We start from the raw sequence: 21,888 nt of genomic DNA, 5'->3' as shown, positions 1-21,888 counted from the left end.
AAGGCTTGAAATGGTAAAAATATTACTGAGCACCAGTTCAAGTTATTAGTTAAAAAGAGGTTGAGATGGTATAAATTAAAATTAACGTATTTCAGGGCAGGAGATTTCCAACTTCATCGTTGTTTTTAATGTTGTTGTTGTTGTTATATTGGAGCGGTTTATTGTGAAATCTTAGGCGCAAGCCAGCATTCAAGGTGAATGACCTGCAAATGTAAACAAGTTTTATAGTCAAAATTTTTTTTTGTTAAATGAAAGTTAGTGTAGGGGTATAATGTCATAGGATAGGGCCTAGACCCAATAGCGTATTCCTTCGTGTGCAGCAAGGTGAGAGGCCGATCGGCCCTTTTGCTTTCTCAAGAAAAGTTATAATGTCTGACGACGGTGGGGAGCAATCCCAGGACATATTGGTAGAAGGACAGGGAGAGGTGAAAGCTCTCACGTTAGAGGACTTAATGCAAGCGTTGGCTTTGAATAATGTTGCAATGGAACGTAGGTTAGATCAATTACAGGCCGATAGCGTGTCAGTTAAGCAGACAAATGACAAAATCATAAATAAAGTTGATCAAGTACAGGCTAATAGTGTTTCATTAGAAAACAAAATAGATCAAGTACAGGCTAATAGTGATTCATTAGAAAACAAAATAGATCAAGTACAGGCTAATAGTGTTTCATTAGAAAATAAAGTTGATCAAATGCAGGCCGATAATGTTTCAGCTAAACATGAACTTGTTGACAAAATCGACCAAGTACAGGCTGCGAGTGTTTCACTAGAGAATAAGATCGACCGAGTACAGGCTGCGTGTGAAATAAATAAATCAGAACTCAAGGCACAAATAGATGCAGTTCAGGCCGCGAGCGTAGCGATGGGACAGGAACTTAGGGACAAATTAACTCAAGTCCAGGAAGCATGTCACTTCGCGAAAGACGAATTAAAAGTGCACATGGATGCGTACATTACCATCGTTAATGAAAAGGTTGACCGCGTTAGAGATGAGGCTCAAATGGAACGCGCAGAAATTAAGGAAAAATTGAACGCTAGTGTCAAGGAACTCGCCGCTCTACGATTAACTGACAGAAAAGACATAGAATCACACATAGAGGAAATTCGGGATGAATGTCGGAAGGAGAATGACATCGTCCGGGGACAAGTCGAAGAAAAATGCGCGCAGATAGCTGGCACCTTGGACAAGCATGACAAGGGCATGAACGAGTTACGTGGGGAAGCCGCACGTACACTTGTCATCGTAGCAGGACTGAAAAACAAAGTCGAAGAACTAACTATAAATTTAGAAGACCGTAGCCAGAGAATAACTAAGTGCGAAGACGCAAACTTAGCGTTATTCCAGCGGACGGAAGATCTAATCGAACAGGGCCAATCATTTGCCGACACGGAAGTTCGCCTATTAGAACAATGCAAGGCGTATAATGGGCAAAATTCCGGCACAAAAGAAATAGCCAGTTGTAATCCCGACGGAATGGATGACATCCGAAAAGACTTGGAGATGTTGAAGGCTAGGTTGGAACCATCAGCGTCTAGCCAAGATTTTAACCTCCAATATCGCGAATACGAACCCCATGATAACCAGGGGATTCATAAGAAAGGAGGCCTATCCCATGCTGATACACACGGTTTCAAGTTTGAAAACAGAGATGGGTCGTCTACGTCATCAAGTGCTATCCCGACATCGGTGGTACACGTCATTAAGATGTCCGATGACAAGCCACCAAAGTTCGATGCCCGTGGGCATATCACCCCGAAAGGTTTCATCCGGGAAATCGCCAGTTATATAAGTGAGAATAAAATACCAGTAGAGCGACAACTGCGAACAGTCGAGAAATTCCTAGACGGAGCACCAGCTGTATGGTTCAGGGCTTTCTTGTATACTTTTGAAGATTTTGAAGGATTTCGGCGGGCTTTTCTCCAAAAGTTCTGGAGTATTCAGGAACAGCAGGAGTTAAGGCTGGAAGTATACTCCAGACGATATTCAACATCTTCACCCACGAAATTCTCAGATTACTTTGTGGCACAATTTCACAAGCTACGAGAGCTTGATAATCCAATGAGCGAAACAGAATTGATTAGCGCCATTGGAAAACAATTGCCATTCGAGGTCCAACGAATGATGATAGCGTCAAATGTCCAGACAGCTGTCGATGCGGAGGCTTTATTACGTCAATTAGACCTCACAACGCATCATTCGAACCCAAGACAAATTAGGAGCAGGGACCAACAGGTGAATAATATCGAACGGACAATCGAACCGAAGACCACTAGTACGAAGAACCAGGGAACTAGTACGGATCCGGAACCTCGTCGAGCATATAAGACGGAGTGGAAGCCGCGACAATGGACGAGACCAAGGAATTTTGCGGAAGGCAACCGGCAAACCAACCAAGGGAACTTTCGAGCTGACAGGGGATGCCGTGGATTCCAGAGAAGTAATTATAGGCCGTATTCAGCTAGGAATCAAGGGAACCCGAGATATTACCAGGGAGGATCTCGTCAGGAGAAGGATGACAGATATCAAGAGTCTAGGCGGTATATAGAAGAGCTGAACAAGAGAAAATGGAAGGAGGCGATCCATGATCGGGGCCGTGATGAGGAAGCGACAGGAGCGGAGAGCTTGCAATTCCAAAGAGCAAGGAAAGGGGGCAGCGACCTAAACCCGAATGCACCGACGTTCGAATCTGAAGAACGGCTCGGGGCGAAAAAAAAAACGCCGAATTTTAACTGAAGAATGGATCATCGCAGAGGTCGATACATGGGTTGTGACCTCTGACGAATTAATTGACGATCCCGAAATCCAAATTTCAAAGGAAATTAAGAGACTACCAGTGATATACACTAGGATCAACCACGTGAGGGTTCGATCACTCATTGATACAGGCGCCAGCGTATCAGTAGTATCCCAAGTTCTGTTAAATGAACTACAATCCAAAGTAAACATCCCGATTATCCCAGTTTCAAATTTGAAGATTCGTGGAATTATCCCGGATAAATCCGTCATATGTAAGAACCAGGCATTATTGGACATCGAAATTGGAAATTCAAAATTTGCTCATACATTTATCATCATGAATAAAATCAACTATAACTTGATCCTAGGGGCCGATTTTATGACTGAATACCAGGCTGTGATTGATATGGGGGATAACTCTGTCAGATTTAAGCACAGGGAAGGTATTGAGGATACAACCATGAACCCTCAGTCGGAGATAGGAGAGCATGAAGAAATTTGGAACACCGAAGTCGTGAATCCGCTTAGGACGGACGAAAGTGTCATGAGTGAGACGGATGATCATGTGACCTCTGATGATTATAAGCTATTTGCGGCAGAATTGCAGGAAGGTGAAATCAACTGTGGGAAGGTTATAGCAGATAAAGTTAATGCAGCTGTAATAGGTCCCGAGGGGAAGGAAAATTTATTCAAAATTTTAACAAAGCATAGCGACACGTTTGGCTCAAAACCTGGAAAAATTGAAAATTTTGAATACGAATTAAACGTGAATGATTGGTCCCCGTATAAGAAGAAATTATATCCAATTGCCGAGAAATTCTATCCCCAAGTCCGCGAAGCTATTAGAGAAATGGAAGCAAGTGGATTGATATCGAAGTCACCGACGCCATTTTTGAATCCTTTAGTGATAGTCAGGAAACCGGACGGATCAGTGCGCATTTGCCTTGATGCTCGTGCTATCAACGAGAGATTAGTCCCAGAGTATGAGCAGGCCCCGCCTATTAAAGAGATCTTGAAGAGATTTAAAGATATGGAATATTTTACCACTTTTGACCTGACGTCATCGTTTCATCATATACTGTTGGAAGCTAAATCTAAGTTGTTGACGGGATTCTTATTCGATCAACAGACTTATGTTTTTAATCGTCTCCCATTCGGTATTAAGAATGCGGGTTCGGTTCTCATTCGAGCTCTTGACCGCAATCTAAGTCCAAAGGTCAAAGAGGCGACTATCATGTATGTGGATGATATCTTGGTAGCTACAAGAACACTTTCGGAACACTTGGAAAATATTAATGAAGTCCTCACCGATTTAGGAAGGCATAACTTCAAGGTCAACCTATCGAAATCACATTTTTGTCAGAAGGAGGTGTTATTTTTGGGTCACCTTGTAGATGGAGATGGTGTGCGACCAAACCCAGTCAAAATTGAGGCCATTAGGATGTTTCCTAAGCCTACTAAAGTAAAACATGTTCGGCAGTTCCTTGGAATGTGTCAATTCTTCGCTGATCATTGCCCTGATTACACAACCGTAGTAGCACCATTGCAAGACTTACTTAAGAAAAATAATCGATGGAAGTGGGACCATAATTGTGATGAGGCGTTCGCTCAGACCAAGCAACGATTACTGCATAATGTTAAGCTCGGATACCCGGATTTTAGCCTCAAATTCATAATTCAAACAGATGCCTCAACCATAGGTATAGGAGCCGTATTACTGCAGGAAAACCCCAATGATCCAAGCATAAAAACCTATATTGCCTTCATGAGCCAGAAATTGCGGAAGCATGAGATAAAGTATACTATCACGGAATTGGAAATGCTGTCTATCGTGAGCGCTTTGCAATATTGGAAGAAGATCGTGTATGGTTTTCAGATTGTTATCCGTACCGATCACAAAGCGCTGACGTTCATTATGAAAACCAATATGGCAAGCGAGAGGGTTAGCCGTTGGGCATTATTTATCCAGCAATTTGATCTAACAGTCGAACATTGCCCCGGGAAACTCAATATTTTGGCAGACACGTTGAGTCGACATCCAAACCCGGAGGAAGTCGTAATCCACCAAATTGAGTTGATAGAAGAGGATCAGGAGGTCTTAAGGAATCTGAAGGACATCGGAGCGATACAGAAGAGAGATGGGTTCACTAACTTGATGATAGAATTTTTTAACAAAATATTGCAGCCAGACAATCCACAGTATGACAGAGCTAGTAAATTATCAGCGAGCTACCATTATTTGAATGGGGTTCTTCATAAGTTTTTGGATGAGGAACACACGAAACTTCGCATAGTCATACCATCTGAAATGCAAATACCGGTAGTCAACCATGTACACCGGGTCATTGGACACGGAGGTATAGGGAAGGTTTTGGCAACTATCCAAGAGACATTCGTGTGGGCCAAGATGAACCAAACAGTCCGAAATGTACTACGATCATGTGACGTCTGCCAAAGGATTAAACCTAATCCGTACTTACTTAAGCAATCTCCGCGCCCACTGTTACCTACTGAACCCCGCGAGATATTCGCAATGGACCTGTACGGACCACTCCCCAAGGCCCGTAGGGGAAATCAATTCATCCTTGTTAGTTTAGATGTATTCTCTAAATTGGTAGCCTTGTATCCGCTGCAAAAGGCAAATTCTAAAACTGTACTACGAGGAATTACTTCACATATCATTCCACAGATGGGGAAGCCTAAGAAGATCCTTACTGATCATGGTAGTCAGTTCACATCTACTGCGTTTGCAAATCAATTACGACAACTAGACATTCAGCATGTACTTAGTTCGATTCGCCATCCCGAATCGAATCCATCAGAGAGGATCATGCGAGAGATTGCAAAATTTTGCAGGATCTATTGTTCCGAGGCACATTGGCGGTGGATTGACGTGGTGCCCATTATAACTAAATGTATTAACACCACGATCCACGAAGCAACAGGACAGATACCGGAAGTGGTTCACTTTAACAGATATCCGGCCAGGCCATGGCACGATGCAGTAGCATGTCCTGTAGATCCACGCGTATCCAGCGAAATTTGTATCAGAAAGACACGGGAACATTTGGAGGCACAAGCAGAACGACGATTAAGAAGGCTGAGGAATAAGCGATTCCACCGTCCGTTGAGGGTTGGCGAGCTCGTTCTAGTGAAGAAGCCTAGTGTGTCTAACCCAGAGCAGAAGGTGTACCACAAGTTTTGTAAATTGTTCGTGGGCCCTTTCAAGATTATACAAACTTATGACAACAATGCTTACAAAGTTCAGAGCTTGGATGGAAGTTCAGAGAACATCTATAACGCTGCAAATTTAAAGCTTTACCACACGCCAGCAGACCACAGGGAAGCAGAGGATGAACGAGAGGAAGCAGATGACGAGCCGGAAGGAGATGATGTCGAAGAAGAGGATGAAGAAGATGACGGAAGGGAAGAAGAAGTCCAAGTAATCCATACACCAATTGAAGCAAGGCCATGTCCAGAGTGTGGAGAGATAGACAGCGACGTGCAGGAATTTGTCAATACGATCCATGAAATCGAAAGACAGAACGAGGAATTAAGGGTCAGGAACCAGATGTTGAGAGACGAAATCAATAGCCGTCGCAGAACAGAGGATCCAAGGTCAAATCATGATAGTGATGATATGGACACATCAAAAAAAAAATCTCATGATACTCACTAGATTTTTTTTTACCTGGGCAAGAGGAAGATGAACCCGAGTGACTTAGGCCCATAATCAATCATGATTTGATCGGTAAAATAATATGAGACATTTATTGAAATACAGAGGAGTGTATTTGAAAATATTTCGTTTAGGTAATGTCGAAATCAGAGCGAAGGAAGGACGACAGACTGGAGCCTGACGGATTAGCTCAACACGACAACTTTTAGCTACTTCACAGCAGGGAATATCATTAGTTGGCGTACAAGGAAATACAGAGTCCACAAATAAGTCTTGGTCAGAAAGAGGGAGGGGGAGAATCATACAAAGAAAACTCACCACATGAGTAAGACCTTGGGATATTTTTGGTAGGACGGAAATTCCATGACCTCATGGAAAATTACAGCGGCTGAGTGTACGTTCGCTAGCCTAAGTTCGAGCAGGTGGAGATTTAAATCACGTGACCGCTTGCCGGCCAATAGTAAAAATTTGATGGGAGACTCAGTGATACCATCTTAAGGAATGAGGGATGAGATATTTTCGTAACTACAAAAGTAATCAGTAATAAATTAGTATGAGTACGCGGATGAATGTAATGAATTTATTAGAGGTCATGCATGGAAAAATAATCAATACTTATTGGCAAATTAAATAAATTGAAGGCTGGATTTCTTGGAAACCGGACAGCTTGAATCTCATTGGCTGAAAGGAGACCACGTTGTCAGGGACGCTTACGAAGGCGCGAAATGTGAGGAGCTAAATCCATCCATATCTCCTAAATCTGTGATCACCTGGAGTTCATATTTTATCCAGCAGATATGCTAGCGGAGTGGATTAATTTGATGTAAATTTTAACTTCCAATTCGGAGTGCAAGTACCGATATTAAAAATCCACCCCCTCCCTAAGGGGCATGACGTCAACAAATCCGCGGGAAAAAGGCTTCATCCATATATACGGAGCTGAATTGACGGTCGCCAGCCACTTGTCTTGAATCGTTGGAGCTGAATTGACGGTCGCCAGCACACGTGAATTGAATATCGGGAGTTGAACTGTTGGTCGCCGGTAACTTAGAATTCTACGGACGTACAGTCATTTAATGGCGCGAGCATCCGCCAGTGTTTGTAAAGTGTGATCGCGCTCAAGCAACATGTTAAATCTGGAAATAGTTAACGTAGGATAGTGTTTGTTATTTATGAATAATCAGTGACGTAAAGTAATTACCCTGCAAGAGAGTAGTATAAAATATATCACCATAAGTACGTACATAATAGACTGTGTGACGAACAGTACTTTAAGGAAGTAGTAGCCTGTACTTAGCTATACCGAACCGATGTAATGAACACGTCAAGAATGCCGTATAAATCGGGCGTATCGCGACGGGCGAAATAGTTGACACCTCGTCGTACGTGTCCAGGTCCATGGTGCGGTAGGTGGACGAAGATTAAATAGTGTAAATATATTAAATTCTTGGGTCTAGGATAGAAATTTGTTGTATCCAAATTAAAGTATACAGTGTTAACGTAGTAAATGGTGAAGGTTTGTGGTAATCAAGATATGAGTGTAAACTAATAATGTGCCAGGAAATCTTTTGTGAAACTACGCCATCAAGGATGGAGGAGTAAAACGCAGAGAGGGGCTGGATGGAGCCTCTCGTCTGCAAAGCTGCAATGGAATACCGATAACTAAGATGAGTACTAAACTGTAAAATATATTTGGGAAATGTTATCGTGATGGGAAAAATGGGAATAATTTGATTATACTTGGTTACCTTCTGTAACAAGATGGGTCGCTTAACGACCCCATCCTAAATTTGTAGCACGGACAGTAGTAAATCATAATAATGTAAATAATCGGGTCTTTTATGTATTCAGTTTGTTGGAGATGTAAATTTGTATATATAGTGTAGCACGTTAAGTCATGCATGCATTCATATTTTCTTTGTAGTCGATAATTTTCTTTACATTTGATTTTGATTATGCTAGTTAAATAAGACCCGATATGTGCTTTTATGTTTTGTCATTTTAACGAGCCATTTAATGACATGGAAGGAAAATCCAGCTTCGCCATACCAAGTGTGTTTTGTTGAAATTAATATGGTCATATTTTCAAAGTGAAGTTGTTAAATTTGTGAGATGCGATTAATATAATAATTTCCAAGTAAATCATATCTGGAGTGATTAGTGCCAGAATAAATTGAATTTGTAAAAGGGGTTATGCGTTAAACATAATAAGAGTGGACTACCGTAGTACAGGCGAAATTATTTTTTTTTATAAATAATAATAATAATAAATAAATAATATAACTATTTTTTTTAAGAAGATATTTCTTTCTTAAATATGATTTGGAGATAATAATAATTTATGTGATCAAGTGTTGAGTTTATTGGGAATCATTTAATGACGGGAGGTCGTTTTAATTTGGAATTAAAGTGCGTGATAACTTAATTTGATCGATTAATAATATTGAAATGTAGATCGGTGTTAATAATCCGTACATGTTAATGAACGTGTGGTTTAAATTACGGTCCAATATTTTCTTACGTATAAATGTCGCGTTTTGAAGTTGCGATTCATTAGCCGGAACATGTAGTGCTAATATTACGAGACCATGATTGTCAAATTTTGGTAAATATAATTTCAAGATGTTACGATTATTTGTGGAGAATGAACTAAAGCGTAGATCAAAATGAAATAGAATATGTGAAAGAATTTGCAGTCAGATAATAAAAGGTCGTACGATGTCCGAAATGAATAAATAAGTCAGTTGATAATTCTGTGAGGAATAAATAAATGAATCGAGGAATATTGAGATAGAGAGGAAAATAAATTCCGTACGAGAGACACTTAGGATATTGATATGAGTGTAAAATGTACGGGCAGTGTCACAGAGAAATACTGAGTTACGCAGCGGGTAGAATTCGAACCCGTGACAGCATGTACGAAATAAATAGACTGCACAGTTATTCGTTGAGATACAACGGATCTAAGGATAATGAGAGTTCAGATTCCACAGAAATGGTCGTATATTGTATTCATTGTAATGACGAGCGAGAACAATCATGATGTCGTGATAATAATAATAATAAATATTGCAGATAAAGGATTGGACCGCCTTAATTAATTGAGTGTTGATAACGATGTTAAACGGGAATCTAATTGAGAATATGCAACCGATAATAATAACAATGTAAGGACGATGTTAAATCACCGCGGTCGGATTAATAATAATTGTCATAATAATAACTGTAATGATGTCGTTGGTTGATCAGTGAATTAATTTGTAATTGCGACCGATATCTTAATATATAATTTGGCGGAAGTGACCGGTTCATTAATGATAATAACCTTTTTAAGTGACGTGAAATATAATAATATCTTGAGTCACCTATTAATTAATAATAATAATAACCACGAGAGGGATATAATAATAATAATAACAGTAATAACCACTTGGTGTTTGCATCCCGCATAATAATGACGATATTAATCAACGTGACAGTGCCAGGAACCGTTGAGTAATAATAATAATAATAATAATAATAATAATAATAATAATAATAATAATAATAATTTCGAGGATGATAATTTTGTGGATTAAATTATTTGGTGACAACGTCCCTCTATTCGTATGTTGAACAATGAGAATGATAATATTAGAGTCATTTGGTACCTCTTTATTGTACGGTTTCCGTACGGGACGATGTTACAGTCATACTTGCGTGTTTGTTTACTTCGCTCGCGATGCGAGGGGGGGCCATGGCCACGGTATTTCCCACCGCTTCTCGTTATCTCATCTGTGGCAGTAGTCTACTGAGGCTAACTGGGGACAATTCAGATCACATGTAAATAAAATGTAAATGCTAATTCATTGGTATGGCATCAGCTGGATATCGTAAGATAGGAACTGTCCGTGGAATCCAGTTTTCGCATTTCACGAGAAACATTACCCAGTCCGAGTACCGGTCTCGGAAAAATGTATATAGCCGGAGTACATCATCTTAGTTAAATCGGGAAGCCGACCGTAACATGGGTTATGCTCGGGCTCCCGATAGAAGGAAGCTATATCCTTGAGTAACGGTTCGATTCAAATGGAATCGATCCGTAAATTATACCTCCAAAATGTCATTTTATTTCAGAAGCAACGCAGCAAGATATTGATACCACTTGCGGTATGGCAAGTGATATATATATGTAACATGTGTGTAAATTCAAATATTGTTGCCACGTGTATCAAAGTTTTATACGTCAAATGGCGTAATAAACCGCTCCTTCTGGCAAATTATTTCAAAGGAAACCACTCTCATAATCTTTTTATTGTAGTTAGATAATGCCCTTTTTAAAGTAATAGTCACTTCCTAGTCCTATCATGGAGTCCTTAAATTCAAGTTACAATCGAGCCTTCCCCCTTTTAATTTTAAGTTGCTCCGTTCATCCCCGTGTTCTATTATGCCGTTATATTTATATTTGATGATTTAAATAATGAACCGACACCCCTGAGATAAATGCTAGTCTGGGACTCGGGAGGTGGACGGGTGCAGTATATCACATGGATGTCAGTGCTTGAGTTTAGCTAACTAGGTACTATAATACCAAAAGATGAAACTTGTCAGCAATTTGATAATAAATCTATGAAAGTACAAAGAGTAGACCTTTTATATTTACTTATTATAATGTCCTCCTTGAGTTATGCATTTACATGAATGTTTCACCTAAATCCTAATATTTAACATTCACTCTACTAACCAGATAATTCTGTACTATACTGTATTCCATTGAGTTCTCCCCTAGCTACAGATGAGGTATCCAGTTTATAAGTGTCTTGAAGTCTCATCAGTGCCACAGCTGCTCCATTCAGGTCTTCATCAGTAGGAAACTTGAGCACTGCACGGTAGTTGGTTATGTTTTCAACAAAACCTGCCAAAAGATTAAAATGCATATAATACACATTTTCACTACAGGTTCACAGCAGTCAATATGTATGCTGTTGAGAACAAACTAAGCATTGTCACAATCCATAGGCACCTAAAGATTCCCATTTTGTTTTTAATTCCTTTCAGAAGTAGCACTACAAAGCCTCCTCATAATACCAGCAACTGTTACAAGCGAAGAGTTCGCAAAAAGGTACTAGTATCTATAATTATTTATGATTGACAATGATATTGCTAGCAGTATTATCCATCAACAACAAAATAGCATGTGGAAATTGAAGTTTAATAATAATAATAATAATAATAATAATAATAATAATAATAATAATAATAATAATAACAACAACAACAACAACAATAATAATGTATAATAATGTAATTTGCTTTACGTCCCACTAACTACTTTTAAGATTTTTGGAGACGCTGAGGTACTGGAATTTAGTCCCACAGGAGTTCTTTTACATGCCAGTAAATCTACCAACACGAAGCTGATGTATGTGAGCACCTTCAAACACCACCGGACTGAGCCAGAATTAAACCTGCTAAGCTGGGGTGGAAAGGCCAGTGCCTCAACTGCCTGAGCCACTCAGGACAGCAAAGATGAAGTTTCAGAGGCTTTGTCACAGTTTGCCAATATTGAAGCACCAGTGTAATGTAGTTACAGTATTAAATAAAAAGAAAAAACAATGAGAATTTTGTGGGTTTTTTCCTTTTTACTTGTCATGTTTTCCAGTTCCAGCAATTTTATAAGCCAGCAATCAAGTTTGTAGTTTTATCTGCCTGTTGAAATCATGGGATAGCCACAGCACATCCATTTTTACAAGGAATTTTAACCACAGCAACATGACTTTTTTATATTTTTTAATTTCTCATTCACTGTCTGGGATATGCACCATGGCTGCCTTGGTGACAATACCACTTGGTTATCACATTCCCCTTACTAAATAAATTAGTAGAAATTATTTTATTTTACTTCACAAATTGCATTTCTATTCTGGATACTGTAAACAGATTCCAAAATGTTCCTGTATTTAGAGTTCTGGTGACATTATAACTTGCATTTTTGAAGCATATCAGGAGGTAGTTTTACTGTTATGTAAAGGAATCCCTTTCTAAAACAAAATTTCAGCACTCCTATCCCTCTTAAAAGTCTGACAATAGATGAAGTGGTGTTAAACATCATCTCAGTAAAGTGGGAAGTAAGGAGTAGTTTTTGAAACACAGTATGCAGATGTTTCTCATCTTACACAGTACATACTAAGTGGAAGACAAGTCAAAGAAATGCAGGCCATCTCAAACTAGGTAGGCCAATGTTTGACACTGACCACTTCAATCAATTCCCTCAAAGTTCATTAAACGTCAAAATTATGGGAGTATTGGATGTGATTAATATTTTATCAAATACATGTAGCAACTTATAAAAATTATTGGTATGTAACTTGATTATCTATTTACATACAACCACCTAGTAGTTAAAAATCAAACAAAACATATATTGACTGAACATGTTTTCAGTTTGAGTGGGTACTATAAATCCTTAATTGTGAAAGTCTTCTGCAATGAGTTTACCAGAACTAAAATCATCCTATGCATAACACACTCATCAAAATACAATTTTAACCATTCCTTACAGAATATTTTTAATATATTACCTGACCCAACATCATTCACCATCTGAGATTCCACAGCCTTCCAGTCAGTGGTAAGCCTCTTGACCAGCAGGTAGGCATTGATGGGATTTGAGAGATAGCCCTGGACATCCTGACTTGCTTCTTCATGCTCTCTAGCATACTCCTCATAATGCCTGAACAAATAAAGAACAAGTTTGTAAAATACATATCATATAAGCAAGACTTTACACATTTGGCTATTTAATACAGTATAAATTTCTTTTAACCCTTCTGGTAGACAATATGCAAGAGGATACTGAAGTAATCAATTGATACTACCAAAAGTTTAAAAAATTCAGATAATCCATAAGAATTTAGAGAAAGCTACAAAAAAACATTAACACTGATGCTTTCACAGGCTGTACTTGTAGATATGATACGGGATTTTGGGCTTATGCCATGTCAAGAAAACAAGGTGAAGCTTTTTACATTTCTTGATAAGCTCAAAAGCCCATATCATTTCTATAAGATTTTACTAAACTTGAAGCATTAGTTGATTTTAAATTCTTGCTACATTCAGGCTCCCTGACTAAAATAGAAGAATAAGACATAATGGTAGGTACTTTATTTGTCATGGCTGGTTATATAGTGGTTTTCTTAATTTTTGAGTCTGAATATTAGAGCAATATTGACAAGGACACCTCATATTCATCTACAGTGTGATATTGCATTTCTATACACTCGTCGGCTCTAATTCGATCCGAGTATGTATAACTTCTTCAGAGATTGTTGGGTTATCTTATATTAATATATTTAGTTTTTTCTGTATTTTTTCTCTACAGGTTTAACTGTATGTTATTCTTTATGGTTAGTGTATTATTCGACGACAGGTGAATTTAATTCTACATCATTTCATCCATTAAATGATGAAGGATGAATTATGTTAAAGAGAGGACCAGTTCAAGTCAGTTTATGGATGTAGAGTGCTAACATACAATCTGGTAAGGGCAAAAACAAATTTGTTACTTTCATCGACTTATCTGCCTCATCTGTGGGATATGATTTCTATGGAAAACAATCATCATGTACAGTATGTGACTGAGATGCTGGAGATGCTAGAAAATACCACTGCTGATGCAGCCATTACCTGTGGTGAATGGTGTAAAGGTGTTACTTGTAGGGTTGGTTGGTGTATCCACTTACGTAGGGTTAATACAGACTGATGCACAACAGTACCTCTTAGCTTGGTGAAGGAAGCAACAAGCTTTTAAGTGATTCTGGAGTTTTTAATGAAAGATGCTGATCAAACTATTGGGGATCCAACCACCCTTTGTTCTGGCAACTCAACATACAATAACAAAAAAAAAAGAAAAACAGATAAAGAAGAGTGCTTTCTACGGAAGTTTATGAGAGATGAATATTGAAAACAATCAGCTGCCTTGAAACATATTTGTGCACTTCCACTTTATTTAGATGAGCCATATTCTGCGATTAGTAGATGCACTGTTGTCTGGACACTAACTTTAACTTCCATGTTTTACGAAAAGGTCACTGAGCTCAGCTATCTCCTTATCAGGCCCAAGATATCTTGTCCAACAGTGGTACAATAATATTCATGAGTAACGACTCATGAAATGCACTCTATTTGAAAATTAAGTATCCCTGGTGACAATACCTCTATCACACCTTCATGTGACATTTATCACAATCCCTTATAATGTATAACTAACAGAAAAGATAAACGTCAAGTCTGGAGTGAGACAGGGGTGTGTTCTTTCTCCCACTATGTTCCTGCTGGTCTTAGACAGTGTGATGAAGAAGGTAATAGGAGGACGGAAGAAGGGTGTTCAATGGGGGATGAGAGACAGGCTTAAAGATTTTGACTTCGCAGACGACATTTGCCTTATGGCGCAGCGGTACCGGGACATAGAAAATAAACTGAGTAGGTTGCAGAAGGAAGTAGAATGTGCAGGTCTCATGATCAACACAAACAAGACCAAAGAGATGAGGATTAATTCGGATATCATGACCAGCTTGACAGTAAATGGAAAGGAAATTGAGCGTGTTGAATCCTTCCTCTACCTTGGAAGTATAGTTACAACGGATGGGGGAGCAGAGAAAGATGTTCGAAGCCGTATCCGGAAGGCAAATGGTGCGTTTGTCCAGCTCTATCCCATGTGGAAGAATAGAAACATCTCCAGGAAGACTAAGCTTCGCCTCTTCAACAGCAATGTAAAGTCGATTCTTCTATACGGCTGTGAAACGTGGAAAGTTACAAAACAGATCAATAACCAGCTACAGGTGTTCATAAATAGATGTCTGCGTCGCATAACAAATGTGAGGTGGACAGACATAATCTCTAATGAAGATCTTTGGACCGTGACCAATCAGCAGCCGATTGACATCCAGATCAAGGAGAGGAAATGGCGCTGGATCGGCCACACATTATTTAGGAAGCCGGATGGAGCTGTTGAGAGGGCAATGCTGGACTGGAACCCTCAAGGCACCAGAAAGCGAGGTCGGCCAAAGAAGACCTGAAAGAGGACGATCGAAAAGGAAATCGCAGAGGTTGACAAGACCTGGAGCGAAGTGAAGAGAATGGCCAGGAACCGTACTGTGTGGAGAAATTTCGCCAAGGCCCTATGCTCTAGAGGGAGCAACAGGAAATAAGCCTAAGCCTTATAATGTATATATAATATTGTTTGATATTAATTATTTCTTAAGTTAGATGTAGAAACTGGGAAGTGCCCCAGTTTGTATATTATCAGTTAATACTGTAAAAGTGGTGTGAATACATTTCTATTCTGGAACTTAGTAAGTTCAATAATTTCTAAAGTTTGTATGAATCACTACTTACTTTATGAGAATAATGGTGAAATGCGTCTGCGTGAATTATTACAGAATATGCTACTTATTTCATAGTCAGCGGGGAAGAGTTATTTCAGGTACGGTAGTTAAACTAGGTGCAGTTCCTACTCTTCTGTGCATTTTCAAGGGGTTGGTAAGGCCCAAAGCAATGCGAATGCATTGTTGTTATCCATGTACACATGATGATGATGATGATGGGAGAAGAGAAATTTGAAATTTGAGGGATCCATTTTGGTGAACTCTGGCACCCATTTCCAGATATTTTGATTATAATTCAACTACTATTTGTTCGTGGCATCGACCTCTATAGATCTTTTGCCACTACCTTCACCATACGATAGGAACCTGTGTGTAAGTGGAATTGCGGAAGTGTAGAGTGTTGAATGTGAGGAAAGGAACATTAACGACGACATAAACGCCCAGTTTCCAGGCCAGGGATATTAATCAGTTACAACTGAAAACCCCTGACCCGGCCGAGAATCGAACCCGGGGCTGCCGGGTGACAGGTGGACGCGTTGCCCCCTACACCGCGGGGCCGGACTACTATTAGATAAGTACCCATACATTATTCTCCAGTTATGTAGCAAGTATTAATTACAAATGGCAATCAACATAGTTGCAGTTATATAAAACCCTATCCGATTTTTTATGAATCCTGGTTTATATGGTACTAGATGATGCACCCGTGCTTCGCCACGGGATTCTCAGAAAGACCGACTTTGTGGTTTTTCTAACCGAAGTCAACATAGGTCATTACAAAAACGTCAGTGGGAATGTAGCGATTAAAAGCAATGTTATCATATAAAATACTCGATCAAATGAAAAACCTCACATTTTCTCACTTTTAACGAACGGTCCCGATCTAACAGTCCAAAGTTCCAGAGCTGGAATGACCACGTCACAGACTGCCGTGAACACTCCTCTGCCATTATTCCGCTAAATATGCACCCTGCTCATTCCAGTCAGTGCCTCGGAGTAGGGATTGAATAGCTCGAATGCTATGATGAACCAGTGTGTTAGCCTACGTACCAGTGGTATCAGAAAATTTATGAACCAGAGGAATGGCATGCTAAAGAAGAAAGTTATCTAACTCCCCAGCTACGTCCCGCCAATATTCAGGCAGGCTGTTACACTCGGTACGACCGGGCGAGTTGGCCGTGTGGTTAGGGGCGCGCAGCTGTGAGCTTGCATCCGGGAGATAGTGGATTCGAACCCCACTGTCGGCAGCCTTGAAGATGGTATTCCGTGGTTTCCCATTTTCACACCAGGAAAATGCTGGGGCTGTACCTTAATTAAGGACAAGGCCGCTTCCTTCACATTCCTAGCCCTTTCCTATGCCAACGTCGCCATAAGACTTATCTGTGTCGGTGCGACGTAAAGCAAATGTTTAAAACATACTCGGTATGCAGCAGTAATCCTATATATCGCAGATGAGTTTCAACAGAAGACACAGAGCACATCACAAGAAACAATGGTCAGTGTACTGTTATTGTTGATCAATTTTATGAGCTTTCTATATTGTAGGCCTTCACATTTAGTTTTCTTTCGACTCAGTGATATTAGGGCGTCTTATAAAATTATTTATAGCGTAGACTGTAGTGTCTTAATCTCCGACTTTACATACCGACTTTTATTATATTGTTCACCCATTTTCTCGTGACTCGGCGCTGATATGGATTTAGTAACAAAAATTCAAATTCATGAATACTTCTGTGATCATAGCCGGTGCGGTAACAATGTATAAGACATAAATGATAGGAAATTTAATACTGTATAACTTAAGTTATGTAGTATTTATCGATGCGAACACTAATAACATAAATATTTTAGAATTACATTTTAGGCCTTCCTCTAAACTACCATTTCACTCTGGGTGAATAAAATTACTTATGGCCTAGAGTGTAGCGACTTATTCCCCAACTTTGCACACCGATTTTCATTAAATTCTCTTCAGCCGTTTTCTCGTGATGCCTGTACATACATACATACATACATACATACATACATACATACATACATACATACATACATACATACATACATACATACATATATACAGACAGACAGACAGACAGACAGACAGACAGACAGACAGACAGACAGACAGAAACTACGGAAATTAAGAACTGCACTTCCTTGTTACTGTGGACACGACTGATAAACCATCCTTTTTAAATATACAGACAAAACTCTTATTGTATATATATATATATGATTCTTTTTATTGTGTGTCCCGGGGTCTCAAGAAGTCCGACTCATTGGCTGAATGGTCAGCGTACTGGCCTACGGTTCAGAGGGTCCCGGCTTCGATTCCCGGCCGGATCGGGGATTTTAATCGCTTCTGATTAATTCTTCTGGCTCGGGGACTGGGTGTATGTGTCCGTCCCAACACTCTCCTCATCATCATATTCAGACAGCACACTACACTGTCCGACTCGTTGGCTGAATGGTCAGCGTACTGGCCTTCGGTTCAGAGGGTCCCGGGTTCGATTCCCGGCGGGATCGAGGATTTTAACTTTCATTGGTTAATTCCAATGGCCCGGGGGCTGGGTGTTTGTGCTGTCCCCAACATCCCTGCAACTCACACCACAATAACACGCAGTTACCTACCAATGGCAGATGCCGCCCACCCTCATCGGAGGGTCTGCCTTACACGGGCTGCACTCGGCTAGAAATAGCCACACGAAATTATGATTAGCACACTACACTAACCACCACAGAAACACGCAATAGTGATTACATCCCTCTATATAGGGTTGGTGTCAGGAAGGGAATCCGGCCGTAAAACAGGGCCAAATTCACATGTGAGACGCAGTTCGCACCTGCGACCCCACAGGTGTGGGAAAAAGCGATAGCAAAAAGAATCCCGGCGTCTCAAGAAAGATTTTTGTGACTCAAGATCATTCCATGTTTGATTCAACAGCTATGTTACCCTAAGAATCAGATTTGCTTGGCTTATAAACGCTACCCTCATCACCAAAGAAGACAACGATTTTAGAGTCAACATCTCTATGACGTCGACCTCAGTGATGCAGTCGGTTTGTCGTTGTTGGATTCTCAATCTAGTGATTTCAATTCGAATGAGTTCGGTGGCGTCCGAGGTGGTTTGAATATGGCAAGGCTGGCTGGCAATGTCACAAATGCAATAACAGAGTGAATACTGAAAATGAAGAGGTGGGGGGTCTCTACTGTGTTATTCTTCGTTATATTATGCTAATGCTTTGTTATTATCCATGTACATCATTATAATTATAGTGCTGAACTGCGAGACTGCTTTACCTATCCTTCTGGGATTTTAAATTCTGTCCAGCCCGTTCCTTTACCTGGGACGCTAATCCTTACTTTCACTTTCCCAAGTCCAGTCACCTCCTACAGCAGCTGTGCGTAGACCGCTGGATTTGAACACAGTGCCACTGGCTACACAACACACGATGACTGTTCTTTGGTTCGATTCCACACAGTCACATGCAGTTAATAACGTCCATATTTCGTGTTTCCAGTTCAACATTCAAGAAATTTTAAAACTCTGTTCGCGTAGAATGTAGAAATAATGAAATGTTATGTGTTTGTGAGTAAATCACCAAAATAACTTTCATAAATTCCGTGATTTTAGTCCAGCCTCCATGCAGCTGGGCTCACTTGGAAGCAGAGAACTAATTCAAATTCTTTGTAACAGAGTTAAAATCATCAAATGCTTATCCATTTAAAAATTCTGGGCAATGATGATGATGATGATGATGATGATGATGATGATGCTTGTAGTTTAAAGGGGCCTAACATCGAGGTCATCGGCCCCTAATGGCACGAAATGAAATGGCAACAACAACAAAATCAAAATCATCCACTGACCAAAATAAGAAAATGGCATGAAGAATGAATGGATGGACATGAACCCAAAAGGAAACCAAAAAACAATAAATAAACAAACAAAAAACAGTGGATCCGATGCAAAAAGGATCAGAAAAAATAGTATTACTGACCAAGGGACCACATATACAGCATAATCCTGAATCGAGGATGCTTGATGTCTAAAGGGGTCCAAAATCCATGTCTAAGGCCCCACAGAATAGTACATGTCGCGAGAAAAGTAGAACCATGGTATTTGTCATTTTGGGGTACTAATCAAAAGTAGCGAAGACTCACAGTGTTCCACACAAGATGGTACTACTCACAAGTATTGTACTTCGTACAGGTAACGCAGACCTATGTTGTTCCTAACACAATGGCGCCACTCATAGCCAACGCAAACTGATAAGGTTCCTCACCGAGAGTACTAACCACAGGGACTTGCACTATCCCGTGGTGTTCCTCAACATAGTGGGGAACAATCAAAGGCAACGCTGACCCACGGCGCCGCTCATAGCCAACGCAAACCGAGAAGGCTCCTCACCGAGTGTACTAACCACAGGGACTCGCACTATCCCGTGCAGTTCCTCAACATAGTGGGTACCAATCACAGGCAACGCTGACCCACGGTGTCGCTCATATAGTGGTACAACGCACAGGCAACGCCCAGACCCGCGGTGTTGCTCACAGGGGTACGACGCACGGGTACTGCAAAAACCCCGACCAGGCCATTGGTGCTACTAATCACAAACCTATTTCGTACTAACATAGTGGTACTACTCGCAAGTATAGGCAACCCATAGTGTTCCCCGCGTGATGGTACGAATCAAAAGTAGTTACATGGTTCTAATTCAACCATCCCTTGGTCGCCCCTTTTAGTCGCCTCTCACGACAGGCAGGGGATACCGTGGGTGTATTATTCGTCTGGGTCCCCCACCCACAGGGGGTAGAGAGAGAGAGAAAAAAGAAGGGATCCGTCACTTCGAAAAATGAAGTAACGGACGAAGAAAGGCAAGGGCCACGAAGGGCGTGAAAATGAAAGACTTCCTAGGCCTCGAATGCTCTAATACCGTCGGGGTCGGAAAAGAACAAGAGTTGACGAAGGGAGGTCGGACAGGATAGACGAAAGTGAGGAGCCCGGCACAAGTAAGTGGAAGCAATGCCAGGACTCAGCTAAGGGCTCCGTAGTCGCCAATTCACACTCCCAAGTTGAGAGCCCCTTGGGCCCCTGTTAGTCGCCTCTTACGACAGGCAGGGGATACCGCGGGTGTATTCTACATGTGCGTCCCCCACCCGCAGGGGGTAGTGTGTTTGGTCCGCGAGAGGTATTTTATTTCTCTCAAGTCCGCCGGCAAGCCGGTTAGGACCCCCCTATCCGCCACCTGGGACACGCCACGTGGGAGTATCACCTCCCCCCTGCTGCTCCTGCGTAGCAGGGGGAGTATCACCTCTCCCCCTGCTACGCCTGCGTAGCAGGTTCGTGGTCTGGGCAATGGAACTGATGGAAGTTGACATCACGATGTCTTAATATGGTCGATATGATGACATAATCCAACCACGGTGTTGAAGACTACGACTATTTTACGGGACTTGTCCTCTATTAACCACGTCTGGATATAATATGAAGATAAACTAAGAGAAAGTAAGGCATTACAGATATAGCCTTAACTTTCGAAGATTGAGGGTATCAGGAATGTCATACTTTTCACAACTAACAATAAGCAAGTCACTTGCTCGCGGGAAACAATGTTGTACATTATCTCATCTGCATATCCACATGCCAGACGGTCGATGACAGGCGAGAGTTGGGAACACCTTAGTAACAGCAATTTTCACTGGTGAAGGGAATGAACCATTTTCAACAGCCTTTCTACGACCCTATTACATTTATTACACATTGAGCACTAGTACGATGATTTATTTATTTGTTTATTTATTTATCGTATGATGCTTATTTGACAATCAGATGAGCTCTATAGAGAAACTCAAGTGATAGATGCTGTACGTGATCACAGAGCAATTTTTGTCGTAGTTTAAATACCACAAGACTGTAAAAGTAAGACTATTAGAGAGTACCATATGGTCGATAAAATAGGGAGTGGTGTTTTTAAAAGTAAGGAAGATCATAAGATATCAGTTGCGCAGAACGGGACCTAAAATCGGATTTTTAATTTTTGAGATTGTTGTGGTTCTAAAATTGGCATAATATATTACATACATTATTATTATAGACCGTTAT

At 40.5% G+C, this 21,888-nt stretch overlaps 1 protein-coding gene across 4 annotated transcripts in view; it reads right to left on the bottom strand.

Moving 5' to 3' along the window:
• PH4alphaEFB (prolyl 4-hydroxylase subunit alpha-1) overlaps nucleotides 1-21,888 on the bottom strand; it is a 361,076-nt gene that overhangs the window by 97,866 nt on the left and 241,322 nt on the right. For all 4 annotated transcript variants that reach the window (XM_067137832.2, XM_068225503.1, XM_068225504.1 and 1 more), the window contains exons 3-4: nucleotides 12,978-13,129; nucleotides 11,141-11,311 (exon numbers count right to left, since the gene is read on the bottom strand). In XM_067137832.2, coding sequence (XP_066993933.1) covers nucleotides 11,141-11,311; nucleotides 12,978-13,129 — 323 coding nt within the window. The remainder of the gene's footprint in view (nucleotides 1-11,140; nucleotides 11,312-12,977; nucleotides 13,130-21,888) is intronic.

The sequence above is a fragment of the Anabrus simplex genome, chromosome 1 (assembly GCF_040414725.1).
Source record: "Anabrus simplex isolate iqAnaSimp1 chromosome 1, ASM4041472v1, whole genome shotgun sequence".
Classification (NCBI taxonomy): Eukaryota; Metazoa; Arthropoda; class Insecta; order Orthoptera; family Tettigoniidae; genus Anabrus; species Anabrus simplex.
This window is presented reverse-complemented; position numbering and strand designations above follow the sequence as displayed.